The sequence below is a fragment of the Erinaceus europaeus genome, chromosome 3, assembly GCF_950295315.1.
Source record: "Erinaceus europaeus chromosome 3, mEriEur2.1, whole genome shotgun sequence".
NCBI lineage: Eukaryota > Metazoa > Chordata > Mammalia > Eulipotyphla > Erinaceidae > Erinaceus > Erinaceus europaeus.
In genome coordinates this window covers 25,397-48,719 of record NC_080164.1, presented here as the reverse complement: position 1 = coordinate 48,719, position 23,323 = coordinate 25,397, and the positions used below count along the sequence as shown (strand labels likewise).

General features: G+C 43.4%; 1 protein-coding gene across 1 annotated transcript in view; it reads right to left on the bottom strand.

Moving 5' to 3' along the window:
- Positions 1 to 23,246, bottom strand: part of FGF19 (fibroblast growth factor 19) — a 52,420-nt gene extending 29,174 nt beyond the window's left edge. The window contains 2 exon segments of the mRNA XM_060187823.1: positions 19,066 to 19,119; positions 23,033 to 23,246. Coding sequence (XP_060043806.1) covers positions 19,066 to 19,119; positions 23,033 to 23,246 — 268 coding nt within the window.
- Positions 23,247 to 23,323: the final 77 nt, after the last annotated feature.

Below are 23,323 nucleotides of genomic sequence, written 5' to 3'. Positions count from 1 at the left end.
AGTCTTGTGGTTTTGGCAGGATATATGTTACTCCCCTTTTACTGTTAAGAATGGTACAATACTTAGTATCGCCCTGTTCTCAGGGGAGGTCATACCCAGAATTGTTTTTGACTTTTGTGGAGGGCTATTTCTATCATTAATCTTCTATGGGGGGCATACAGATCTTTGCCTAGTCGTGAACCACTGCTCATCTAGGTCTGGTACAGCTTTACTATTAATCTTTCTTTGTTTCAATACATCAACTTATACCAGGGAGGCCTCAATCTCTGCATTCTTTCTTTGAGGGGCAGGTCATAACATGACTTCTTTTGTCCGTCTATGCTGACCCACCTTCCCCACTTTCATAATGCAACTTTCAAATATGTCCCTGTGTAAGGGAGAGGGGGTGCTTCTGACTCTCCATTCCCACCAGGCACTGCCAAAGCACTATTAATCAATTGTGACAGTATAATTATTTGTAGCAATAATGGGGGGGAGAATGCGTCGACCCATTCTCATCCTCCTGCCCAGCTTCCTTGAAGTCTGAATGCAGGTCCAGAGGAGATGACCCTGTCAGGCTCCCTGGCGATCATGACGGGGCGGCACACCACATGCAGAATGGGAGTTTCATACATGGTGAAGCAGTATTGCAGGTCTCTATCTTGCCTTTCTCTCTGTTTCTTTTAATCTCTATCCAATAATAAATAAATAAATAAAATTTTAAAAAGCAGTAGTTGGGAGATTCATTATCCTGAACTTGCTATTGATTTCAGGAATAGATGTTTAGATTCAAACCTTGAACATAATCTATATCTTATTGTAATGCTCTTTTAATCCTAATTTGATGAGTGAGTATATCAAATAGCATTGTGCTTTGTTTAAAGTTTCTTAATCTGCATCAATTAATAGAATCACTTGTGTTTATTATTTTAAAACACTTTATTTTAGGATTTTAATATGACCCATATCATTCTGGGGAAAGACAATGGCTTATGAATAATATATGCTACATATTTTATTGAATATGATAATATTTTATATAGTTTACATATGTATTTGTTATTTTTAAATATTTACTTATTTTGCTGGAGGAGCTAGCAATAAATACAAGTAAATAAACAGATAAGGCCAAAGCACTGCTCATCTCTGGCTGTTGATGGTGCTGTGGATTGAAACTGGGACCTCAAAACCTCAGGTATAGAAATCTTTTTGTATAAACATTTTGCTGTAACTCAAGCCCTAAAAGTAGTCATTAACAAGAGAGAGGGGAGAGGCTTTAGAGTTCAAAGCATTATCCACTGCTTTATCTCCCAGACCATTTTATTTATTTATTTATTTATTTATAAACACTAGAGGCTATAAAGAGAATAGGACTTCACGTTCCCAGATTCAGTTCTCAAAACCAGCATAAGCCAGAGCTCAATATTTTTCTGGTGTTTCTCTCTGTATATCGCTCATTAAAACAAAATATTTTCTTAAAAAAGAATATCTTATTTTAGTTTTCTGTACTCTTTAATGTATTTTTTGTGATATGATTGAACTGAATTTGGTTTTCATGTTATAGGCTAGGTGTTAGTTTCTTAGGGATTAAGAGATGTAGGGAACTGAGCGGTAGCACAGCGGCTTAAGCGCACTTTGCGCAAAGCAAAGAGATGTTGCATCTTCTTTGGGTAAGAGTTGTGCTTAAAGTCTTGCTTAAAAATGAGTTATCTAGCTGCTGTAACTGTGGCAAAGATAGTGTAGTAGGATTATGAGCAGACTGTTATATCTAATATGTGAAGTTCATATGTCAAAGAAGTGCATTTTACAGTTACCATGCCAGCAGGGTACAGAGGAGATTGGGTGCTTTCCCTAAGGAGAGCTCTAACACCACCAGGAACTGGGCAATAAAGACCCTTGGCTGCAGGAGGCCTCGGCTTGTCAGAATTTCATTGCCCTCTTACCTAACAAAGCCCCTACCCCACTGTACTTACCCTACACCATGGAAATTCCTTAAAAATACTTTTATCTTTATTTATTTATTGGATAGAGACAGCCAGAAATTGAGAGAAAGAGGGAGATACAGAGAGGCACCTGCAGGCCTGCTTCACCACTTGTGAAGCTTTCACACCACAGATGGGGACTGGAGGTTTGAACCTGGGTCCTTGTGCATGGTAACATGTGCACTCAACCAGATGCACCACTACCCAGCCCTAGAAATGTGTTTTTTGGTGAACTCCATAGCTCCTGTGTCTTTCAGAACAGTCCCCGCACTTCCAGCAGCATTTTTTTCCCCTACTGCCTTGGGGCACCCTTAGCTGGCTCCCCTCTGGTGTCTGGAAGAAACAGTCTCTGGTCTGGCCAAGGCCTCTTCACAAAATCAGACTGATATTTTAAGACAGAGAATGCAGAAGTCTTCTCTTGGAAAATGAATCCCATTATTGTTTTTAGTGCTGCCTTAAATATTTTTTCAGGTCCATGAAGGACCATGAAACTCTTAAGGTTTTGTTATTTAAGAATGATAGGGCAAGGTGCTGGGGAGACAGCCTGATGGTTATGCAAAACACTTTCCTACCCGAGGCTCTGAAGTTCAAGGTTCAAAGTTCATTGTCCAGCACCACCATTTATTACTATATAATATATATATTATTTATTGGATAGAGACTGAGAGAAGCTGAGTGGAAAGGGAATGTTAGAGAGGGGAAAGAAAAAGCTGCTTCATCTGCAGCACTTCTTTGTGGTCCTGAAGCTCACTCTGGCCCCAGAACCACAGGTGGGGACCTGGGGCTTGAACCCATGTCCTTGCAAATAGAAACATCAGTGTTCAGGCAGGTGCAGAACCTGACCCCCTGTTTGTTGGATTACACCCTCAAAGGAGAGTGCTCTGGTGTTAGTTAATCAGCAGAGTGTGAGCACCTGAGTCCCGGCCATCTCGTGACATCCTAGTGGAGGCACTTGCGCCCTGCTCTGACCCTCTCTGCGCAGGTCCCACGCATGCGCTTTCCTACCTCCCAGCTGAGGCTTCAGTCCTCTCCTAAGCAGCGGGTCTCTCAGTTCTGCTGTGGCTTCAGGCAACTTTCTCTGTGGAAGGTGAGCAGCATGTGGACTCTCAGTGTGTTTCTCTGACCTGGTGGATTGTATCCTTGGTGCTTTGCTGTGTTTGATGCAGAAGTTCCTCATGTTAGTCAGCATCTGAGCTTCTGCCATCTTGTGAGGTGCAGAGGAGGCAGCGTCTGAGGAAGCAGCTCTGCTCTGGGGCCTCCTGGTGCTGGGAAATTGTGCAGATGCAGTCACATCTGCCATGTTGTCCCCTCAGGCTATTGCTAGTGATGGAGAGTTGGGACATTCTCAGAGCACCTGTTCTGCCATGTTGTGCCCTCAGGGCATTGTCTATTTCCCCGCCATAGTTGAAGTGCTTTGGTTACTCCTCCCCCTTCCCATTCTCATGAGAGTTATTATCCTACCCTGTAGTGCTATGGTTACTCCTCCCCCTTCCCATTCTCATGAGAACCACTCCCATAGAATCCCTTCTTCTTCTGCCCCTCTCTTTCTTGCCAGCTTCTTCACTTCAGTGTTTAGACGCAGGAAAGGTTACTGCGTGAGGCGGCCATTTTTGCTACCTCCACGTGGCCTAACCTGATTTTCTCTCACCCAACTCTGAGGTGCCAGCGCAAATAAAGATTTGTGTTCCCTCTTTGCTCCGGATCTCTCTCTCTTCTCTGTGACGGTGATGTCTGAGAGGACATCAGGGCACCCTACCATCTTGTGAGGTGCTGAGGGAGGCAGCGTCTGAGGAAGCAGCTCTGCTCTGGGGCCTCCTGGCTCTGGTGTCTGTGACTCAGGACTTAGGGGACAGCAGGGCAGGGCTCCAGGGACCAGAGGCAGGAGCCCCCCCCCCCTGGCCTGCTTTCTGCCATCAGGTCCCCATCCAGTCTCCTGCTGTCCTGTGGTTGTGAGAGAGCAGGGAGGGACAGGCAGCAGAGCTGTGTCCTCCATCCTGGGAGATGCCAAGATGTGACACAGAGCCTCCCACATGCAGGGCTGACATCACAACAGGGAGTCAGCTTTGGGAGTCTCAGCTGGGTCTTTGTGCTGTCTCCTACCCCATGGCCAGTGCTCCTGAGAGTTTATAATAATGTGAGGGGTGAGGAAGAGACAGGGAGTGTCACTATAGCACTGTCCCCTTTGGGTTGTAAGTTGCAGGTTTCACAAACTTTACCACCTTACTAGCTCCTTAAATTATTTTTGTTTAGTCTTTATTTTATTCTTTTAAAAATATTTTATTTATTTGGAAGAGATAGGGGAGTTGGAGAGAGACAGAGAGAGAAAGAGCTTTAGCACTGCTTCACTGACTGTGAGTCTTCCCCCCTGCTGGTGTGTGCAGGACCCTTGTGCACTATAGCATGTGTGCTCAACTGGATGCACCACTCCGCTGCACCTACTTTTATTTTAACTTATTTATTTATTTATTTATTTTACCAGAGCACTACTGCAGTCTGGCTTATGGTGGTATGGGGAACTGAGCCTGGAACTTTGAAAGTTCAGATATGAGATTCTCATTGCATAATGACTGTGCTGTCTCCCCCACCCTGATGAGTCTCAGTTGGCTATGCTGGCTAGACTAAACTCACTTTAATTAACCCTGCTTCCCACCTCCAGTGAGTCAGCTTCAAGAGTGAAGCTGGTCTGTAGTTGCATTTCTCTCTCTCTTTCCCCATCCTCTCTCAATTTCTCTTTGCCATATTTAATGAAAATTAGAAGGAAAAAGTGGCCAATGGCAGTGGTGAACTTTTAGTGTCAGCATTGAGTCCCAGCAATAACTGCTTTGACAAAAAAAAACTATCTTTTCTTTGTCCATAATTTTTATTTTATTTTATTTTTTTTGCTTCCAGGGTTATTGTCAGGGCTCAGTGTTTGCACTACGAATCCACTGCTCCTGGAAGCTATTTTTTCACTTTTGTTGCCCTTGTTTTTATCATTGTTGTTATCATCATCATTGTTGTTGGATAGGACAGAGAGAAATGGAGAGAGGAGTGGAAGACAGAGAAGGGGAGAGAAAGACAGACACCTGCAAACCTGCTTCACTGCCTGTGAAGAGACTCCCCTGTAGGTAGGGAGCTGGGGGCTCAAACCAGGATCCTTACACTGGTCCTCATGCTTTATGCCAAGAGCACCTATAGGAATGATTTTAAGTCAGCAGATGTTAATAATATACTGAGACCTTATTTTTTTCTTTTTGTACGCATGAATGGTTTCACTTTTATTGAGGGATAATGCAGTTCCTTTAGGTATTATTTCATAATTTTTAGGACCCAAGTCTTATATGCATTCCAGGAAAGTGCATTAGTGGTACAGAATTATTTTGCATTTGTGAAGGACAAAGCTTGATTCTTGGCCCCATGTATATTAGAATGAGGCTCTTAAGTATTCAATAGATTTTGTAATGAATGTTTTTATCGATATATTTTAAATGTTTACACTTTCATAAAACCATGTTAACTCTAGCTAGTGCTCTCCAGATATATCTGAATTTTTAGCAGGATATATAAAATGGCATGACAGTACTCTGTGAATAGGCAGTGCTGTGTGTGTGTGTGTGTGTGTGTGTGTGTGTGTGTGTGTGTGTAAGGCTGTCTTCTTTCCATAGTTCTCTGGATAGATTTTCTAGGAAAATATAAAGTTATAGTGGATGTTATGCTCTATGAAGAGGGATGTGTTTATATCTATTAATATATAATATATGCTAATAATATTTGTATATGTGAAGAAAATATAAATGAAGATGTTATTTGTGGTAAACTTCTAACATGGTATCAGTAAAAAAAATATGTGTTTTTGACACTATTCTTTGCAATAAAGTTTTAATAAATACAGTCATGGAGGGGCAGGTGGTGACACACTTGGTGGAGAATGTTAGCATTTGCAAGGACTTGGGTTCAAGCCCCTAATCCTGACCTGCAGAGTGGGAGTTTTGTAAGTAGTGAAGCAGTATTGCAGGTCTCTATCTTGCCTTTCCCTCCCAGTTTCTTTTCATCTCTATCCCATAAATGGATAAATAAATACATTTTAAAAAAGGCATAGGGAGATTCATTATCCTGAACTTGCTGTTGATTTCAGAATTCAAGCCTTCAACATAATCTCTATCTTATTGCAATGCTATATTACTCTTAATTTGAAGAGTAAGTATAACAAATGGTATTAGACTTTGTTTAAAGTTTCTTAATCAATTAATAGAATTACTTCTCAAGGACCTGTGTTCAAGCTCCTAGTCCCCACCTTCAGAAGGAAAGCTTTGCAAGAGGTGAAGCAGTGTTGTAGTCTCTATTTCTCCCTCCCTCTTTCTCTTTCCCTACCTCTTGATTTCTGTCTGTCTCTATCCAATAAAGATAATAAACTTTTTAAATAGAATTACTTGTTTGCTTTCATAATTATTTTAAAACATTTTATTTTAGGATTTTGATCTGACCTTTAACATTTGGGGTAAAGACAATGGCTTATAAAGAATACATACTACCTGTCTCTTTGAATGTGGTGATAATTGTATACAGTTTAAAATATTTGTTATTTTTTAAATATTTAATTTTTTTACTGTAAGAGCTATAAGAAATACAGAAAAATAAACAGATAAGGTCAGAGCACTGCTCATCTCTGGCTGTTGGTGGTGATATGGATTGAACCTGGGAGCTAAATGCCTCAGGCATAGATATCCTTTTTCATAACCATTTTTCCGTTACTTGAGCCCTAGAATTATTCATTAACTGTATTAGTGGGACAGTCTGAACTTGGATGTTTGAAGTGCAGTGTATGACTCCTGGCATGACATACGTGAGAGAAAGACTCGACTATTTATAATAAATAACTAGGTAAATATCTTATCAATGTTGCCTTTGTTGTGATGTTTACATTTTTATCAAATTAGATTTTGTGTAGCTCATGCACTCCCAATAATTTTTAATTTTTCATAAAGTTCTATAAGATTGTGTAAGATGGCATTCTGTGAATATATACACCTACAGTCTTATGTTTTATTAAATTTTTTTATTTTATTAGTGATTTAACAATGATCAACAAATTGTGGGATAAGAAGGGTACAATTCCATACAGTTCTCACCCCCAGAGTTCTGTATACCATTCCCTCCACTGGAAAGTTCCCTATTATTTATCCCTCTGAGAATATGGACCAACTAGAAGGAATCATGCTAAGTAAGATAAGCTAGAAAGAGAAAGAGGAGTGTGGGATGATCCTACTCATAAACAGAAGTTGAGAAAGCACAGAATGGGATGCACAAGACAGAATTTGATCGACTTTGGAGTATTTTAGCAAAGTAAAATATGGGGCGGGGCAGGAGGGAACATAGATTTTCAGCTCCACTGTAAGGTGTTGGGGGTAGGGACACAAACCTTTGGTGGCAGAAATGGTGTTAATATATACTCTGATTAACTTATAGTCTTATAAATCGCTGTTGTCACCAGGGTTATCACTGGAACTCAGTGCCTGTACTATGAATCCACCCTCTCTTCTGTTTCTGCCCCAATTATCTATTTGACAGAACAGAGAGAAACTGAAGGTGTTAGAGGAGATAGAGAGGTTGCGAGAGGGGCAGGGAGATAGAATAAAGTTTATGCAAAGAAACTTTCATGCTTAAGGCTCCAAAGTCCTAGGGTCAATCCTCCATCCCACCATAAGCCAGAGCTGATCAGTGCTGTTAGATAGAGTGAGAGAAAGCTAGAGACTTGCAGACGTGCTTTACCACCTATGAAGATGAGAAGGAGTCTGATCCTAGGCCTTTGCAAATAGTAACACCTGTGGTGAACTAGTGTACATGCTGATGCCCCTGGCATTCTCCTTTCTTCTTTTTTAATATTCATTATATGAAGAGAGAGAGAGAGAGAGAGACCGGAGCACTGTTCAGCTTTGGCTATGGCACCAGGGATTGAACTGACTGAGACTCAGGCATTAAAGTCAAAATTTTACAAAACCCTTATGCTGTCTCCATAATGAAAGCATCCCACTTCAACAGGCAACAATTTTGAAAGACTACATAGGACAACACACCTGTCTCAGCATTTGTTGAATATATATATTAACCAGTGTATGCTCCCAATGATAGAATGGGTGATGGTTTAAATCAATGTTTTAAACAAGATAAGCTCCATGAATGAGAGTTGTCAGTCTGATGAATCACAGGATGTTATGGATAAATCTGTTTGCTCTGATTTTATAAAGATTTTCTCATTTACTTTACATATATTATTTATTTTTTGGATAGAGACTGAGAGAAACTGAGTGGAAAGGGGGCCTTAGAGAGGGGAAGAGAAAAAGCTGCTTCACCTGTAGCCCTGCTTCATGGTCCTGAAGCTCAGCCCTCCCCTAGAACCACAGGTGGGGACCTGAGGTTTGAACCCAGGTCCTTGCACATAGAAACATCAGTTTTCAGGCAGGTGTAGAACCTGGCCCCCTGTTTGTTGGATGACACCCTCAGAGGAGAGTGCTCTGGTGTTAATCAGCAGAGTGTGAGCACCTGAGTCCTGGCCATCTCGTGAGGTCCTAGTGGAGGCACCTGCGCCCTGCTCTGACCCTCTCTGCGCAGGTCCCACGCATGCGCTCTCCTGCCTCCCAGCTGAGGCTTCAGGCCTCTCCTGAGTGGCGGGTCTCTTAGTTCTTCTGTGGCTTCAGGCAACTTGCTCTGTGGAAGGTGAGCAGCATGTGGACTCTCAGTGTGTTTCTCTGACCTGGTGGATTGTGTCCTTGGTGCTTTGCTGTGTTGGATGCAGAAGCTCCTGGTGTTAGTGAGCACCTGAGCTTCTGCCATCTTTTTTTTTTTTAATTTCATTAAAAACTTTATTTTTGGAGCCCAAATTGGATAAAATCCAGTAAGTATTGATACAGACTATTCAATAACATTTAAATATTTATTTCTACATATTAGTCTACCTTTGTGTTTTCCTTTATATAAACACATATACTGAATTAAAGTAACAAGCTTCTGCCATCTTGTGAGGTGCTGAGGGAGGCAGCGTCTGAGGAAGCAGCTCTGCTTTGGGGGCTCCCGGCTCTGGTTTCTGTGACTGTGATGACTGGGGGGACAGCAGAGCAGGGCTCCATGGACCAGAGGCCTCAGGCAGGAGGCTCTGGCCTGCTTGCTTTCCTTTCTTTTTTCTTTCTTTCTTTCTTTCTTTCTCTCTCTCTCTTTCTCTCTTTCTCTCTCTCCTTCCTTCCTTCCTTCTCTTTATTTTGAATAAAGACAGAAAAAAATTGTGAGGAAAGGAAATAGAGTGGGAGAGAGACAGAAACCTGCTTCACCACTCATGAAACTTTCCCCCTGCAGATGGGGACCAGGGGCTTGAACCTGGAACCTTGAACACTGTAATATGTGCGCTTAACCAGGTGCACCGCTGCCGGCCCCCTCTGGCCTGCTTTCTGCTATCAGGTCCCCTTCCGGTCTCCTGCTGTCCTGTGGTTGTGAGAGAGCAGGGGAGGGACAGGTAGCAGAGCTGTGTCCTCCATCCTGGGAGATGCCAGGATGTGGCCCAGAGCCTCCACATGCAAGGCCTGCACTCTGCCTGTGTCACCCCAGGGCCTCGGGCCAGAGAGTCTCAGCTGGGCCTTGGTGCTGTCTCCCAGCCCCTGCTCAGTGCTCCTGAGAGTCTGTAATGGTGTGAGGGTGAGGGAGGGGCAGAGGGAGGAGCCTCATAGTGCTGCCCCCCTTTGAGTTGTCAGTCATAGGATTCACGAGCTTTACCACCTTCCTTACTCCTTAAATTCTGTTTTATTTAGTCTTAACTATTTATAAAATATCTTTCTTCTTTATATGGATAGAGACAGAAATTGATGGAGGAGTTGGGGAAGGAAGGAGAAAGTAAAACACCTGTGGCACTGGTAGACTGCTTGTGAAGATTTCCCCCTGCTGATGGGGACCACTGGCTTGAACCCGGGTCCTTGTGCATTGTAGCATGTGTTTCCAACTGGTTGCACCATCACCTGTCACCCTTCTTTCTTCTTCTCTTCCTCTTCTCCTCCTCTTTCTCCTATTCCTCCTCCTCCACCTCCTCTACCTCCTCCTGGCTTATAGTAGTATGGGGAATTGAGCCTGGAACTTTGAAACCTCAGACATGAGTCTCCCCTACACTGATGAGTCTCAGCTGGACAGACTGAGACTAAATTTTCCCTAATTAAACCTGCTCCCCACCTGCAAGGGGTCTGATTCAAGAGTGGTGAAGCAAGTCCACAGGTTTTATTTTTTTCCTTCTCTCTCCCAATCCTTTCTCACTTCTTTCAATCCTATCTAATAAAAGTTAGAAAAAAATGGCCACTGAGTTTATTCCTACAGCTGGCATAAAGCCCCAGTGTTAACCTTGTTGGTAATAATAACCTTGTTGATTGTTCATAATTTGTACATCAAATGTAAACCTTTTTTGAAGTCCAAGGCCATAAAGGGTTATCATGTTGACTCTGTAGAGACAAAAGAAGACAGTAGAGCACTGAAGCTTTCCCCAGGGTGATGGGTATTGGCCTTTAACCTGGGTTGTGCCCATGAGAAGCAAATTAACTATCCCAATAAGCTACCCAGCCAGCCCACATCTAATCTATTTCTAGTTAGTCATATGCCATTATTTAGGCTCTAATTTCATCTGTGTGTAATTTGCTACTCAGTTTTTTTGTTGCAGCAATTTTCTTTAAACATCTGGATGCTTCTTTACTTACTGAAGCCATTCACTATGGATGGACTTCACTATTTTTGTAGTTAATTTCCATTAATTTCTGTGCAAACCTGGGTTATTACATTTCAGTAGCTAATTTTTTATATTTGGAAGTATGAATCTCCTGCTTTAGATTTTGTTTCTCAAGATAGATTTTACCTGTTTAGAGTCTCTTAATATTCACTGTGAATGTTTAGATCTCCTTATACATTTTTAAATCAGGAAACTGATTAAAAATCAGTTAGGGTTGGGGTTGGGGTAGGGTATAGGGTTTAGGGTTTGGGGTTGGGGTTGGGGTTAGGGGGTTAGGGTTAGGGGGTTAGGGTCAGGGGGTTAGGGTTAGGGTTAGCGGTTTAGGGTTAGGGTTATGGTTAGGGGGTTAGGGTTAGGGTTGGGGTTGGTGTTGGGGTTGGGGTTGGGGTTGGGGTTAGGGTTCAGGGGTTAGGGTTAGGGTTAGGGGTTGGGGTTGGGGTTAGGGCTAGGGCTAGAGTTAGGTTAAGGTTAGTGTTAGGGTTAGGGCTAGGGCTAGAATTAGGTTACGGTTAGTGTTAGGTTTAGTGTTAGGGTTAGGCTTAGGTTTGGGTTAGGTTAGCGTTAGTGTTAGGGTTAGGCTTAGGCTTTGGGTTGGGGTTGGGGTTGGGCTTGGGTTTAGGCTTAGGGTTTACGGTTTAGGGTCAGGGTCAGGGTCAGTGTGGTTAGGGTTAGGGTTAGCGGTTGTTAGGGTTAGGGCTAGGACTAGGGCTAGGACTAGGGCTAGGGCTTGGGGCTTGGGGCTTGGGGCTTGGGGCTTAGGGCTTAGGGTCATGGTCAGGGTGTTAGGGTCCGGTTTTTCGGGTCAGTGTCAGGGTTAGGGTGTTAGGGTCAGGTTCAGGGTCAGGGTGTTATGGTTTTAGGGTCAGGGTCAGGGTTTAGGAGTGAGGTGGGGGGGTTGGCTACTTAGAAATAAAAAAGGCCAGAGGTTTCAGAAGCGTATAGACTTAGAATCACTGATACTCACTGGTGGGACAGGAATTTGGTAAAGAAAGAAGCTTGGTAGGGGAGCCTGCTAGGAGCTTGTCCCCAGGGACTGGTTATGGGGTGGAAGGGGGAGGAGGTATGCTTAATAATTAAAAGGAAAAAAAATTTTCCCTTTTTTCATACTCGATTTCTTAACCCAAATTAAGTTATAGTCAGCTCCTTGGTGTCACTGCTAGGACCCCTTATTGACTGGTCTACTAAAGGCAGAAAATCCTACCATTTCCAGGAGATGTGGACAGAGATCAAGCCACTAGCAGCTTCTCAGTCTGCCATCTTCTGGGAACCACCAACAGCCTCCTTTTTCATAAATAAATATATATGTGTCATTTTTAGAATTGTCGACCTATGTATTTGATATTAATTCAGAATTACCACCTTTATAACAGCCTCCTTTTTCATAAATAATTGGACACATAGTTGGAGCAGGATTCACTACAATTTTAAGTAATAGAACATTCCAGTAGCATTTCTAATAGTGTTTCTATCAGCATCCTTATTGTAATTATCATAGCACAGAACTTGCCTCCTTTTTCTAGTGTAAGCTGCAATACGTATGCTTTTGTCTTCATTCTCTGGAAATCTTAATTTCCCTGGACCTGAAGTGTCAGGGAATTTTTAAAGCAGCCCTCTGTTTCTCAGCAGATGTTTTCTATGTTTCTACTGTAATCAGGTCTTCTTGTGGTTTTTCTTTTTATTTTTTTTTCAAATCTTCCTAGATCATCCCCATTTATTTGCATATTTATTTACTTATTTATTTATTCAGATATTACATGAGGGGGTCATTTCTTCTGCTTGATAGATTTTCTCTTATAATTGAAGAGAACTTTTGATGCACAATACATTTCCTGTCACAAATACTACACATATATGCTGACGGCTGGGGTTTTCTGGGGTCTGTGGGCATGAGAGCTGCTGCCTTACAATCTCTACAACCCAGGTTTGAATCTGTCATGAATGAACACAGTGTAGGAGGTTTCTGACTTCTGGTCTCTTTCCAACTCTTCTATTTCTCTTCTTGCCTTCTCTGTCTCTAACTCTCACATGCTCTCATTCACTCTGTCTCCACACATTAATATTTTACATAGATACTTATTTTACTGACAGGCCCAGATATACAAAGAGAGTTACCAGAGCACTGCTGAGCTCTGGCTTGTTGTTGTCAATTTCACCTAGGCTACTGAGCCTTAGCTTTGTAAGTCTCTCTGGCATAAGCCATATTCTGTCTACTCATATCCATGCCAGTATCTCTCAGAGTTTATCAAAAATATATACATATATATATGTATATATATATATGTCATTTTTAGGATTGTTGACCAATGTATTTTATCTTAATGCAGAATTATAACACTTATAACAGCCTCCTTTTTCATAAATAATTGACCACATAGTTGGAGTAGGATTCACTACAATTATAAATAATATAACCTCCCAGTAGCATTTCTAAGAGCATTTCTATCAGCATCCTTATTGTAATTATCATAGCACAGAACTTGCATCCTTTTTCTAGTGTAAGCTTCAATACGCATGCCTTTGTGTTCATTCTCTGGAAATCTTAATTTGCCTGTACCCTGAAGTGTCAGGGAATTTTTGAAGCAGCCCTCTGTTTCTCAGCAGATGGTTTCTATGTTTCTGCTGTAATCAGTTCTTCTTTTTTTTTTTTTTTTGCTTTTATTTTTCATTTTTTCAAATCCTTCCTAGATCATCCCCATGTATTTGCATATTTATTTATGTATTTATTTAGTCAGATATTACATGAGGGGTCATTTCTTCTGCTTGATAGATTTTCTCTTATAATTGAAGGGAACTTTTGATGCACAATACTTTTCCTGTCGCAAATACTACACACTACTATTACTACTACACTGTTTTTGACAGTGATGTCCAATGCACAATGGATTAGTATTACATGGTTCTAAAGAATTTTCACTATTTTACCTACAATCTTTTTAACCTTGCAAACATTTATTCTGTTCTTTATTGGGACATGAATGGTTTACAGTCAACAGTTACATGTAATAGTGGGCACAGGGGTAATTTTTCCCACTTTCCCTGTATTTCTGTATATCATTTGAAACTGTCTTATTTAGGAGAAGGGAACAGTCATAAATTGAGACAGCAGGGCCCAAGCAGGAAGACAGACAGAGAGACAGTTCTAGCTCTGATTTGCCACTAGCCCAGCTTTTCCCTAGCTGGGTAATTGGTGACCAGGGGCTCAAAACGGGGTCCTGGCCTTCCACATAGTTCCCTGGCAGCTCCACCAGGTGTCCCTCCAACCCATGCTCCCTTTGTTGTCTATGTCACTATCGATCTGCTCTAGGCATTTCTCACCTTCATATGCCAGAAATTTAACACTTCTCCCCTTCACCCATGAAACTTTAACCTTTTACTTGGATGCAAACAGCAACTCCAATCCAGGTTATTTCAGGGAAAAGTGTGTGCGTCTGTGAGTGTGTGTGTTTGTGTGTTTGTGTAAGTGTGTTTCAGTTATGATTACCACTGTTGTTTCTTCATTTGCCAGAATCTGGGCTACCTAGCTTGCCCTGACCAGCTAGGTTCTCTGTACATAGTTTGTATGTGAGGATAGCTACCTTTCCACCCATGCTCTGAGAGTACTATAGGTGAGCTCTGAGCACACACAGACACACACACACACAGAGATAGACACACACACACACAAACTACTGTCATGTCTGTTAGTAGAGCATATGGTGAAGACTTGGGCTGTGTGTGGTCTTTGGGCATGAGAGCTGCTGCCTTACAATCTCTACAACCCGGGTTTGAACCTGTCATGAATGAACACAATGTAGGAGGTTTTTGACTTCTGGTCTCTTTCCAACTCTTCTATTTCTCTTCTCGCCTTCTCTGTCTCTGACTCTCACATGCTCTCACTCACTTTGTCTGCACTCATTAATATTTTACTTATATACTTATTTTACTGACAGGCCCAGATATACAAAGAGAGTTCCCAGAGCACTGCTGAGCTCTGGCTTGTTGTGTTGTCGATTTCACCTAGGCTACTGAGCCTCAGCTTTGTAAGTCTGTCTGACACAAGCCATATTCTGTCTCCTCATATCCATGCCAGTATCTCTCAGGGTTTATAATAAAGATATACATATAAATATATATATATACATATACATTTATATAGCTGTCATTTGTAGAATTGTTGACCTATGTATTTGATCTTAATTCAGAATTACCATATTTATAACAGCCTCCTTTTTTTGAAGCATCCCTCTGTTTCTCAGCAGATGGTTTCTATATTTCTGCTGTAATCAGGTCTTCTTGTGTCTTTTGTTTTTATTTTTATTTTTTTCAAATCCTTCCTAGATCATCCCCATTTCTTTGCATATTTCCCGTGGACCACCACAGTGGATGAGCAGAAGGAGGGTCAAGGGTCTCGAAGGCAACCTTCCAGGTGGGTCAGGAGTCTGCGTGAGGGAGAACAGATAGACACCACACTCTATTGGAGGGTGAATCTGGACTCATTTTAATACTGAAACTGCAGTAGTTTTTATACTTTTTTCAGATTACATTCAGGTTGCCTAAACAACCAGCTTAGTCTTGTGGCTCTGGCAGGCTACATGTTACTCCCCTATAACTGTAAAGAATGGTACAATGCTTAGTATCACCCTGTTCTCAGGGGAGGTTATAGCCAGAATTGTTTTTGACTTTTGCTGAGGGATATTTCTATCATTAATCTTCTATGGGGGGCATACAGATCTTTGCCTAGTAGTGGACCACTGCTCATCTAGGTTTGGTACAGTATAACTATTAATCTTTCTTTGTTTCAATATGTCAACTTGTACCAGGGAGGCCTCAATCTCTGCATTCTTCCTTTGAGGGGCAGGTCATAACATGACTTGTTTTGTCCGTCTATGTTCACCCACCTTCCCCACTTTCACAATGTAACTTTCAAATATGCCCCTGTGTAAGGGAGAGGGGTTGCTTCTGACTCTCCATTCCCACCAGGCACTGCCAAAGCATTATTTTTTTTAATAGGGGAATTAATGTTTTACATTCAACAGTAAGTACAATAGTTTGTACATGTATAATATTCCCCAGTTTACCATATAACAATACAACCCCCACTAGGTCCTCTGAATCCTTCTTGGACCTGTATTCTCCCCACCCACCCACCTCATAGTCCTTTACTTTGGTGCGATACGCCAATTCCAGTTCAGGTTCTACTTGTGTTTTCTTTCTGATCTTGTTTTTCAACTTCGACCTGAGAGTGAGATCATCCCATATTCATCCTTCTGTTTCTGACTTATTTCACTCAACATGATTTTTTCAAGGTCCATCCAAGATCAGCTGAAAACGGTGAAGTCACCATTTTTTATAGCTGAGTAGTATTCCATTGTGTATATAGACCACAACTTGCTAAGCCACTCATCTGTTGTTGGACACCTGGGTTGCTTCCAGGTTTTGGCTATTACAAATTGTGCTGCCAAGAACATATGTGTACACAGATCTTTTTGGATGGATATGTTGGGTTCTTTAGGATCTATCCCCAGGAGAGGAATTGCAGGGTAATAGGGTAGGTCCATTTCTAGCCTTCGGAGAGTTCTCCAGACTGTTCTCCACAGAGGTTGGACCAATTTACATTCCCACCAGCAGTGTAGGAGGGTTTCTTTGACCCCACACCCTCTACATCATTTGCTGCTGTTACCTTTTCTTATGTATGATATTCTCATAGGAGTGAAGTGGTATCTCGTTGTTGTCTTTATTTTCATTTCTCTATCAGAGACTTAGAGCATTTTTTCATGTGTTTCTCGGTCTTTTGGATCTCTTCTGTGGTGAATATTGTGTCCAAGTCCTCCTCCCATTTTTGGATGGGGTTATTTGTTGTCTTGTTGTTGAGTTTGGCGAGCTCTTTATATATGTTGGTTATTAAACTCTTGTCTGATGCATGGCATGTAAAGATCTTCTCACATTCTGTGAGGGGTCTCTTGATTTGGGTAGTGGTTTCTTTTGCTGTGAAGAAGCTTTTTAATTTGATGTAGTCCCATAGGTTTATACTTGCCTTAGTCTTCTTTGTAATTGGATTCATTTCATTGAAGATGTCTTTAAAGTTTATGCGGAAGAGTTCTGCCAATATTTTCTTCTAAGTATCTGATAGATTGTGGTATAACATCCAAGTCCTTGATCCATTTGGAATTTACTTTTGTATTTGGTGAAATACAGTGGATCAGTTTCATTCTTCTGCATGTTTCAACCCATTGTTTCCAACACCATTTGTTGAAGAGACTCAGTCTTCAGCCCAGGGCCCTCAGGGCCCTCAATGCCCTCAGGACTCTCTGGCCAGGCCTTGCAGAAGCTGTCCACTGAGCATGTGCATAAATCAGTTTGTGCCTGTGTGGATGCGTGTGTGTGTGTGTGTGTGTGTGTGTGTGTGTGTGTGTGTGTGTGAGAGAGAGAGAGAGAAAGAACCATAGAATCACTGTGGCACAGGTGATTTTGTGCAAAACACTTGGCACATTATGGATTACAGCTGAATATTTCACCATTGTAGCTCTCCTTGGCCCTTGGTCACTTTTCTTCTTTCTAGATGTAAAAACAATGAGAGGGAGAGGATTTTTCCCTGAGGATTGCACAGGGAATTAGCAGCTGCCCTGTGTGTGTTGCCAGACGAGGACATTTGTTGTGGTGCCTGTCCATGTAGAGAATTTCCTGGATGAGTTCCTTCTCGAACCATTTTTGCTCGGTCCTGTCGGAGCTGCATATAGCTAATGATTTGGAGATTTTACTACATTTGACAATTATTTTCTTGCACAATTTTCTCCCAGGTTTTAACAATCAACTGAATGTCACATCGAATCCATTGTAGAAAATGATTACATTACTGTTATATATACACATATATATGTATATATATACACATACATACATACATATATATATGCAACACACAGATGTCTGAACAATTTTTTAGGTAGAGCACTGCACAGCTCTGGTTTATGTTGGTAATAGGGCTTGACCTGGCTTTTTCCAGCCACAGTTCTTCTTCTTCTAGCGTTTGCCAGCCACAGTTATGAGAGGCATCTCACAGAGCCATCCGTATTCCTCTAATCACATTTCAAATCTCCCTTAGCTCAAGATACCCCTGAGAAATCATCTACTTACCTCTTGCTCTTTTTGTTCATCTAGTCCTATCCGGAAAATGTAAATAAAAAAAAGAAATAGACATAGTATAGTTACCTGCACACAGGGCAGGCTAGGCTGGACCATGGAGATGCAATCAGCCAGCCTGCATCTCTTGGATGGAGTATCACAAAGACTACTTCCAATTTGGAGTGGCAAGGGAAGTTTAGGAGAATGGGCTGAATGCTAAGTGTTGCTTTTCAGAGTGGCTGAGACCTAGATGTTTGAAGTGTTCCCCTTCGTCAGAAACATAAAATAACAATACCACTCATAAGAAGTATGAATGGACATGGAGAGTATGTCTTCAGTGCTCCAGCACTGATCAACACAGGGCCAGAAATTTTGTCTACTTCTGTCTCTGTCTTGGTTTCTCTCTCACTGTTTCTACTTGCCTTCTTTACTGGTCCCTTACTGGAAGTCAGTGCCTGCATCATGAGGTCAGTCTTCCTGGTATTGACGTTTTCCTTTCTTTGCCTTTTGGATTATTCAGTCTCACGCATATCAAGTATTTCAGAGGGGAATTGAGGAGACAGCCTACCTGCTGCAAGTTCCAGGCATATGTCCATCCCCAGCTGCTGCTGTCCAGGCCCTCTGTGCTGGACTCCCCATCTCATATGCCCCGAGGCCGTCTCAGCCTAAATGCAGCCCTCCTCTCCTTCCTGCACAGCATCCTTGTCCTTATCCCAGGAGAGCCCAGGTCAAGAGAAGTGAAACTCTATGCCACTGGCACACATATTGTGCTTTCCCTATATTGGGTTGAATGTAAAGGATCTGTGGCACTGATGACCACACCAATGTGAAGATTTCCACCACGCAAAGCTGAAGCTTCCAGGGTTCAGAAAGAGGGTGTTTTGATGGCTGTGAAATGTCTTTTCCAAGTGCCTCATGGGGTTTCAAATCATGTTGAAACGTGAAGTTCTCTCTTGTGTCTAGGAAATATTCTCACCTATGGCCAGAAGGCCCGCCCAACTTGGATCACAGCTCTGGGCCAATAACCCGGCGTCAGGCAGTCAGCCATCCTGCTGGCTCCTGGAGGGATTCCTGGGTATCTCCTCAGGACCCAAGTGGTAACAGGTGTTTCCAGTTGCCTTTGTTAGCAGGATCCAGGCCCTCAGGTGAGGGGTGGGGCTGCGATCTCCACTGCAAGCTCCTGACTCAGCCAGTGGAGGCACCCATCTTCCTTTTGTCTCTCCATAGCAAGGGCCCAGGGAGCTTCTGGTTCCTGCATGCAGAGTGACTTACCTGGGACACTCATGCACGCTCTCTTCAGGAAATCTGAGTGCGATGTGTGGACACCTGAACACCAATGGATGGGTCTGTGAGAGGCCACTGGAGCAATTCCCTTAGCAGGACCATAATGGTAGGTGTAAGGGGCTGGGTTTATCCACTATTGTTTGGTAAAACAGAGTTCCCATCCATGTTGAAAACACATCTCTGCCTGGGTGCTTGTTGGGCTTGTAGTCTGCTGGCGTTAGCAGTGGACTGAGAGTCTGGAGGCTGAGCAGGCAGCCAAATGTGACTGGCCAGGCTCATGCCCCTGAATTCTTTGGGGTGCCCAGCTTCCCCTGGTGACAGTGTTTGGATGATAGTAAGGCATGACTCAGATTCCAAGATGTGGGACAGGAATGAAGCAAGCCACTTCTTTGCCGTGGGGCCCAGGTTAAGAATGAGTTCTGGGGTGATGTTATCATAGCCAGCAGCTGTTCCCGGTTTAACCCTCTTCAAAGCGTCTTCTAATTCAGACAGTGTAAAGGGAGAGATTTTTGGAGATGGACAAGATAACCGGAAGTGGGATGACCACTCATGGGAAATTTCTCTTTTCCAGACTGGGTCGATCTTAGCATGTCCAACTTGAGTTAGGTGACTGGCCACTGAGTTTGGAGATACGGGAGGATGGGAGATGGGAGGGGGTTGGCTACCGGCACCCAGTCTGTGAAGAAGCTTCCAGGCCTTCCTACTTGAGTGGGTGAAGTTCAGACTTTCCATGAGTTGTTGCCAGCAGGCTTGGTGTGCTGCATCCAGGGAGGCAATGAGATGGTCAGCCACATCTGGGTCGCCCGACTCATCATACTGCTTTAGTAGTTGCTCGCATTCAGCATCAAGACAAGGCATATAGTTAGCATGTCTCCCATGAGGAATGGCTTGGGAAGCTGCTTTGAAGATGGCTTGACGGAAGCGCCTGTAGGAGTCTGCAGAGGGGATAGAGTTAATTGGAATTGCAGGAATAGATTTGTTGGTAAGATCACTGAACAGACGCCAGTTTGCTTTCTGAAAGTTCCATCTTAGTTTCTCCGAGCACAGAATCAGTGGGAGCTGGAGACCAATGTGGATGATAGCTGGGCAGTGATGACTGTGCGGGAAGATCTTGAGAACTTGTCTCGTAGCGGGAAAGGCTTGGCCATTGACTGTGCTAATCCAGCACAGGTTGGGTGACGAGTCTTTATTCCATCTAGCACTGTGAAAAGAGCCTGGCTCTTTTCTGTTTTTTCTGTTTGGGATCGTATAATAGGGAGAGGTCATTCGCTGAAGCCCAGTCGGCTAAGATAGAGCCATCAGCACGAGTGGAGGAATATCCCCAGTCTTGGTGATGACTATTAAAGTCTCCAACGTAAACGGCTGGGTGATTCGGGCTAGGCAGGACCTTGTTATCCCATGAGGCACTGGGAGGCTTATATACATTGACAAGCTGAATAGTTCCAATAGTAATGGAGTCGTAGAAGGTCAAAGAGGCCATATGGTAAACGTCCGCAAGACACGATTTGGCGTAGATGGCTCGGCCATGTTTAGGATGGAGATTATAGCATATTAAATTGAATCCACTGATGGTGAATCGAGCAGCTTCATTGACTGCTATATGTGTTTCTTGTAGGCAGATAACATCTGCCTGATGCTGAATCGCCAATTGACCAATAAGAACGCGTTTGGCAAAGGACAGCCCCTCAACATTAAGTTGGAGTACTCGAAGAGCAGGACCAACAGCTTGAAAGCTGGCAGAAGCTGCTTGTTGCTGGCTTTGAAAGTGACTGGGATCCATGTGGATTCAGTCGGCTAGGAAGGATCGTCAATTTCCCCAATGAATGGGTACTCACATGCGAAGATTATAGCGGTTTTGAAACCACAGAAAGACCCAACACTGGCTGCCAGCTATAGACCAATTTCTCTCCTCTCCCTGTGTTACAAACTCCTTGAGAGGCTGCTTCTGTCACGTATTTCTCATCTTACAGAGAAATTCCTATCACCCACGCAAGCTGGTTTCCGCCCAGGAAGATCTACCTGCGAACAAGCCCTGGCCCTCTCAACTTACATTGAAAATGGATTCCAGAAGAATTTAAAGATGGGTGCTGTCTTTGTTGATCTCACAGCAGCCTATGACACGGTCTGGCACCGTGGTCTCCTAGTCAAGATCTCAAGATGCCTGCCTCCATGGGTGGCCAACACTATATCATTTCTTCTCCAAAACAGAAGATTCCGGGTACATCTGGGTGACAAGTCTAGCAGATGGAGACTTGTCTCAAGTGGCCTCCCCCAGGGCTCTGTTCTGGCTCCTACGCTATTTAATATTTACATCAGTGACCTCCCAGAAACTTCTTCAAGGAAGTTCATCTATGCTGATGACATCTGCTGTGCAACTCAGGCATCAAAGTTCGACATCCTCGAGGAAACACTCACGAAAGACATGTCTCTGATATCTGATTACTGTAAAAAAATGGCGACTAATCCCTAGCACTGCAAAAACGGTATCATCTGTTTTCCATCTACACCATCCCTCGGCCTCGCATGAGCTTACTGTGCAGCTTGGCGATAAGAGAATCCGGCATGAAGCCCAGCCAGTCTATCTTGGTGTTACTCTCGATCACACTCTGTCATTTCACGAACATCTCATAAAAACTGCAGCAAAGGTGGGCGCGAGGAATAACATCATTGCAAGACTGGTCAGCTCCTCATGGGGCGCGAGTGCTTCCACACTAAGATCATCATCTCTGGCATTATGCTATTCCACTGCAGAATACTGTGCCCCAGTATGGTTCCGTAGCCCCCATGTCCACTTGGTCGATTCCAAATTATATTCCTCCATGAGGATAATTTCTGGAACCATTCATTCCACCCCGGTTCCATGGCTGCCAGTTCTTTGCAACATCGCCCCGCCAGATATTCGTCGGGATGCGGCATCATCTAAGTTCATTTCCCACGTCTACGCTCGACCAGACCTGCCAATATAAGCGGATATCTTCGCCCACCCTGTCCAACGCTTGACGTCTCGTCACCCAATCTGGTCCCCTATGCCTACACTGAACTTCTCTGTTCCAGTCTCTTGGAAACAGAGCTGGCAGTCAGCTGAGGTAAAGAACAAACACCTCATCACAGACCCCTGCAAGCGTCAACCCGGCTTTGACATCGCACGTTATGATTGGGCTCTCCTCAATTGCTATCGAACAGGCCATGGCAAGTGCGCCGCTATGTTCCATCGCTGGGTAGCCAGAGACAACCCAAACTGCCCCTGTGGCTACAGACAGACTATGACCCACATAGTCAACGACTGCCACCTCTCCAGATTCAAAGGAGGTCTTGAAACTTGACATCAGGCTCAACCTGATGCTGTTGACTGGCTACGGAAGAAGGGCAAACGCTAGAAGAAAAGTGAGGCATGAGATTCAATGGGGAACTCAGGAGAGCAAGACATGAGAGTCCCTTTGCAACTCCATGCAGTCATGCTGCTTTTCTAAATCTGCTTCTGGGAAGAGGGTAGCCGGATTTAAAGTGGATGGGGCTACAAATTGTATTCTTGGGGAATCTAGGAGGAGGCCTTAAAAGTGAGTTAGTCTGGCATTGCTCATCCACTTTCCTGGGCATTGTTTCAATACCCCTTCAATAGCATGTGGAGTGGTAATCTTTAGAGCCTGCCCCAAAGTCAGTTTATCTGCGTCTTTTACCAATGTAGCTGAGGCCGCTGTTATTTGTAGGCAGGGTGGCCATCCTGCTGCCACTGGGTCTAGTTTTTTTGATATATAAGCGACTGGCCGCTTCCAGGGTCCCAATACCTGGGTCGGTACTCCTTTAGCTATCCCCTTTTCCTTATCTATGAACATCTGAAATGGCTTTGTGGGGACTGGGAGGGTCAAGGCAGGTGCCAACAGGAGGGCTTCTTTGAGCTGATGGAAAGCCAAGTCCATAGCCTCAGTCCACCCCCACTCTCCTTTTTCAGCCGCACCTTCATATAGGGGTCGAGCAATTTCTGCAAACCCAGGGATCCATAAGTGGCAGTACGCCACCAATTCTAGGAACTCTCGCACCCCCCTCTTATTGGTGGGGGTCGGTATGCCCAGAATCATCTGCTTCATTGCTTGGGTGAGCAATCTCTGCCCACCTCTCAGTTTGTGTCCCAAATAGACAACCTCCTCTTTGCAGATCTGTGCTTTCTTCATGCTGGCCCTATATCCCAGCTGTCCAAGTGTCTGCAATAAGTCTTTAGTCCCTTCCATACACAGTTCTTTATCTGGGG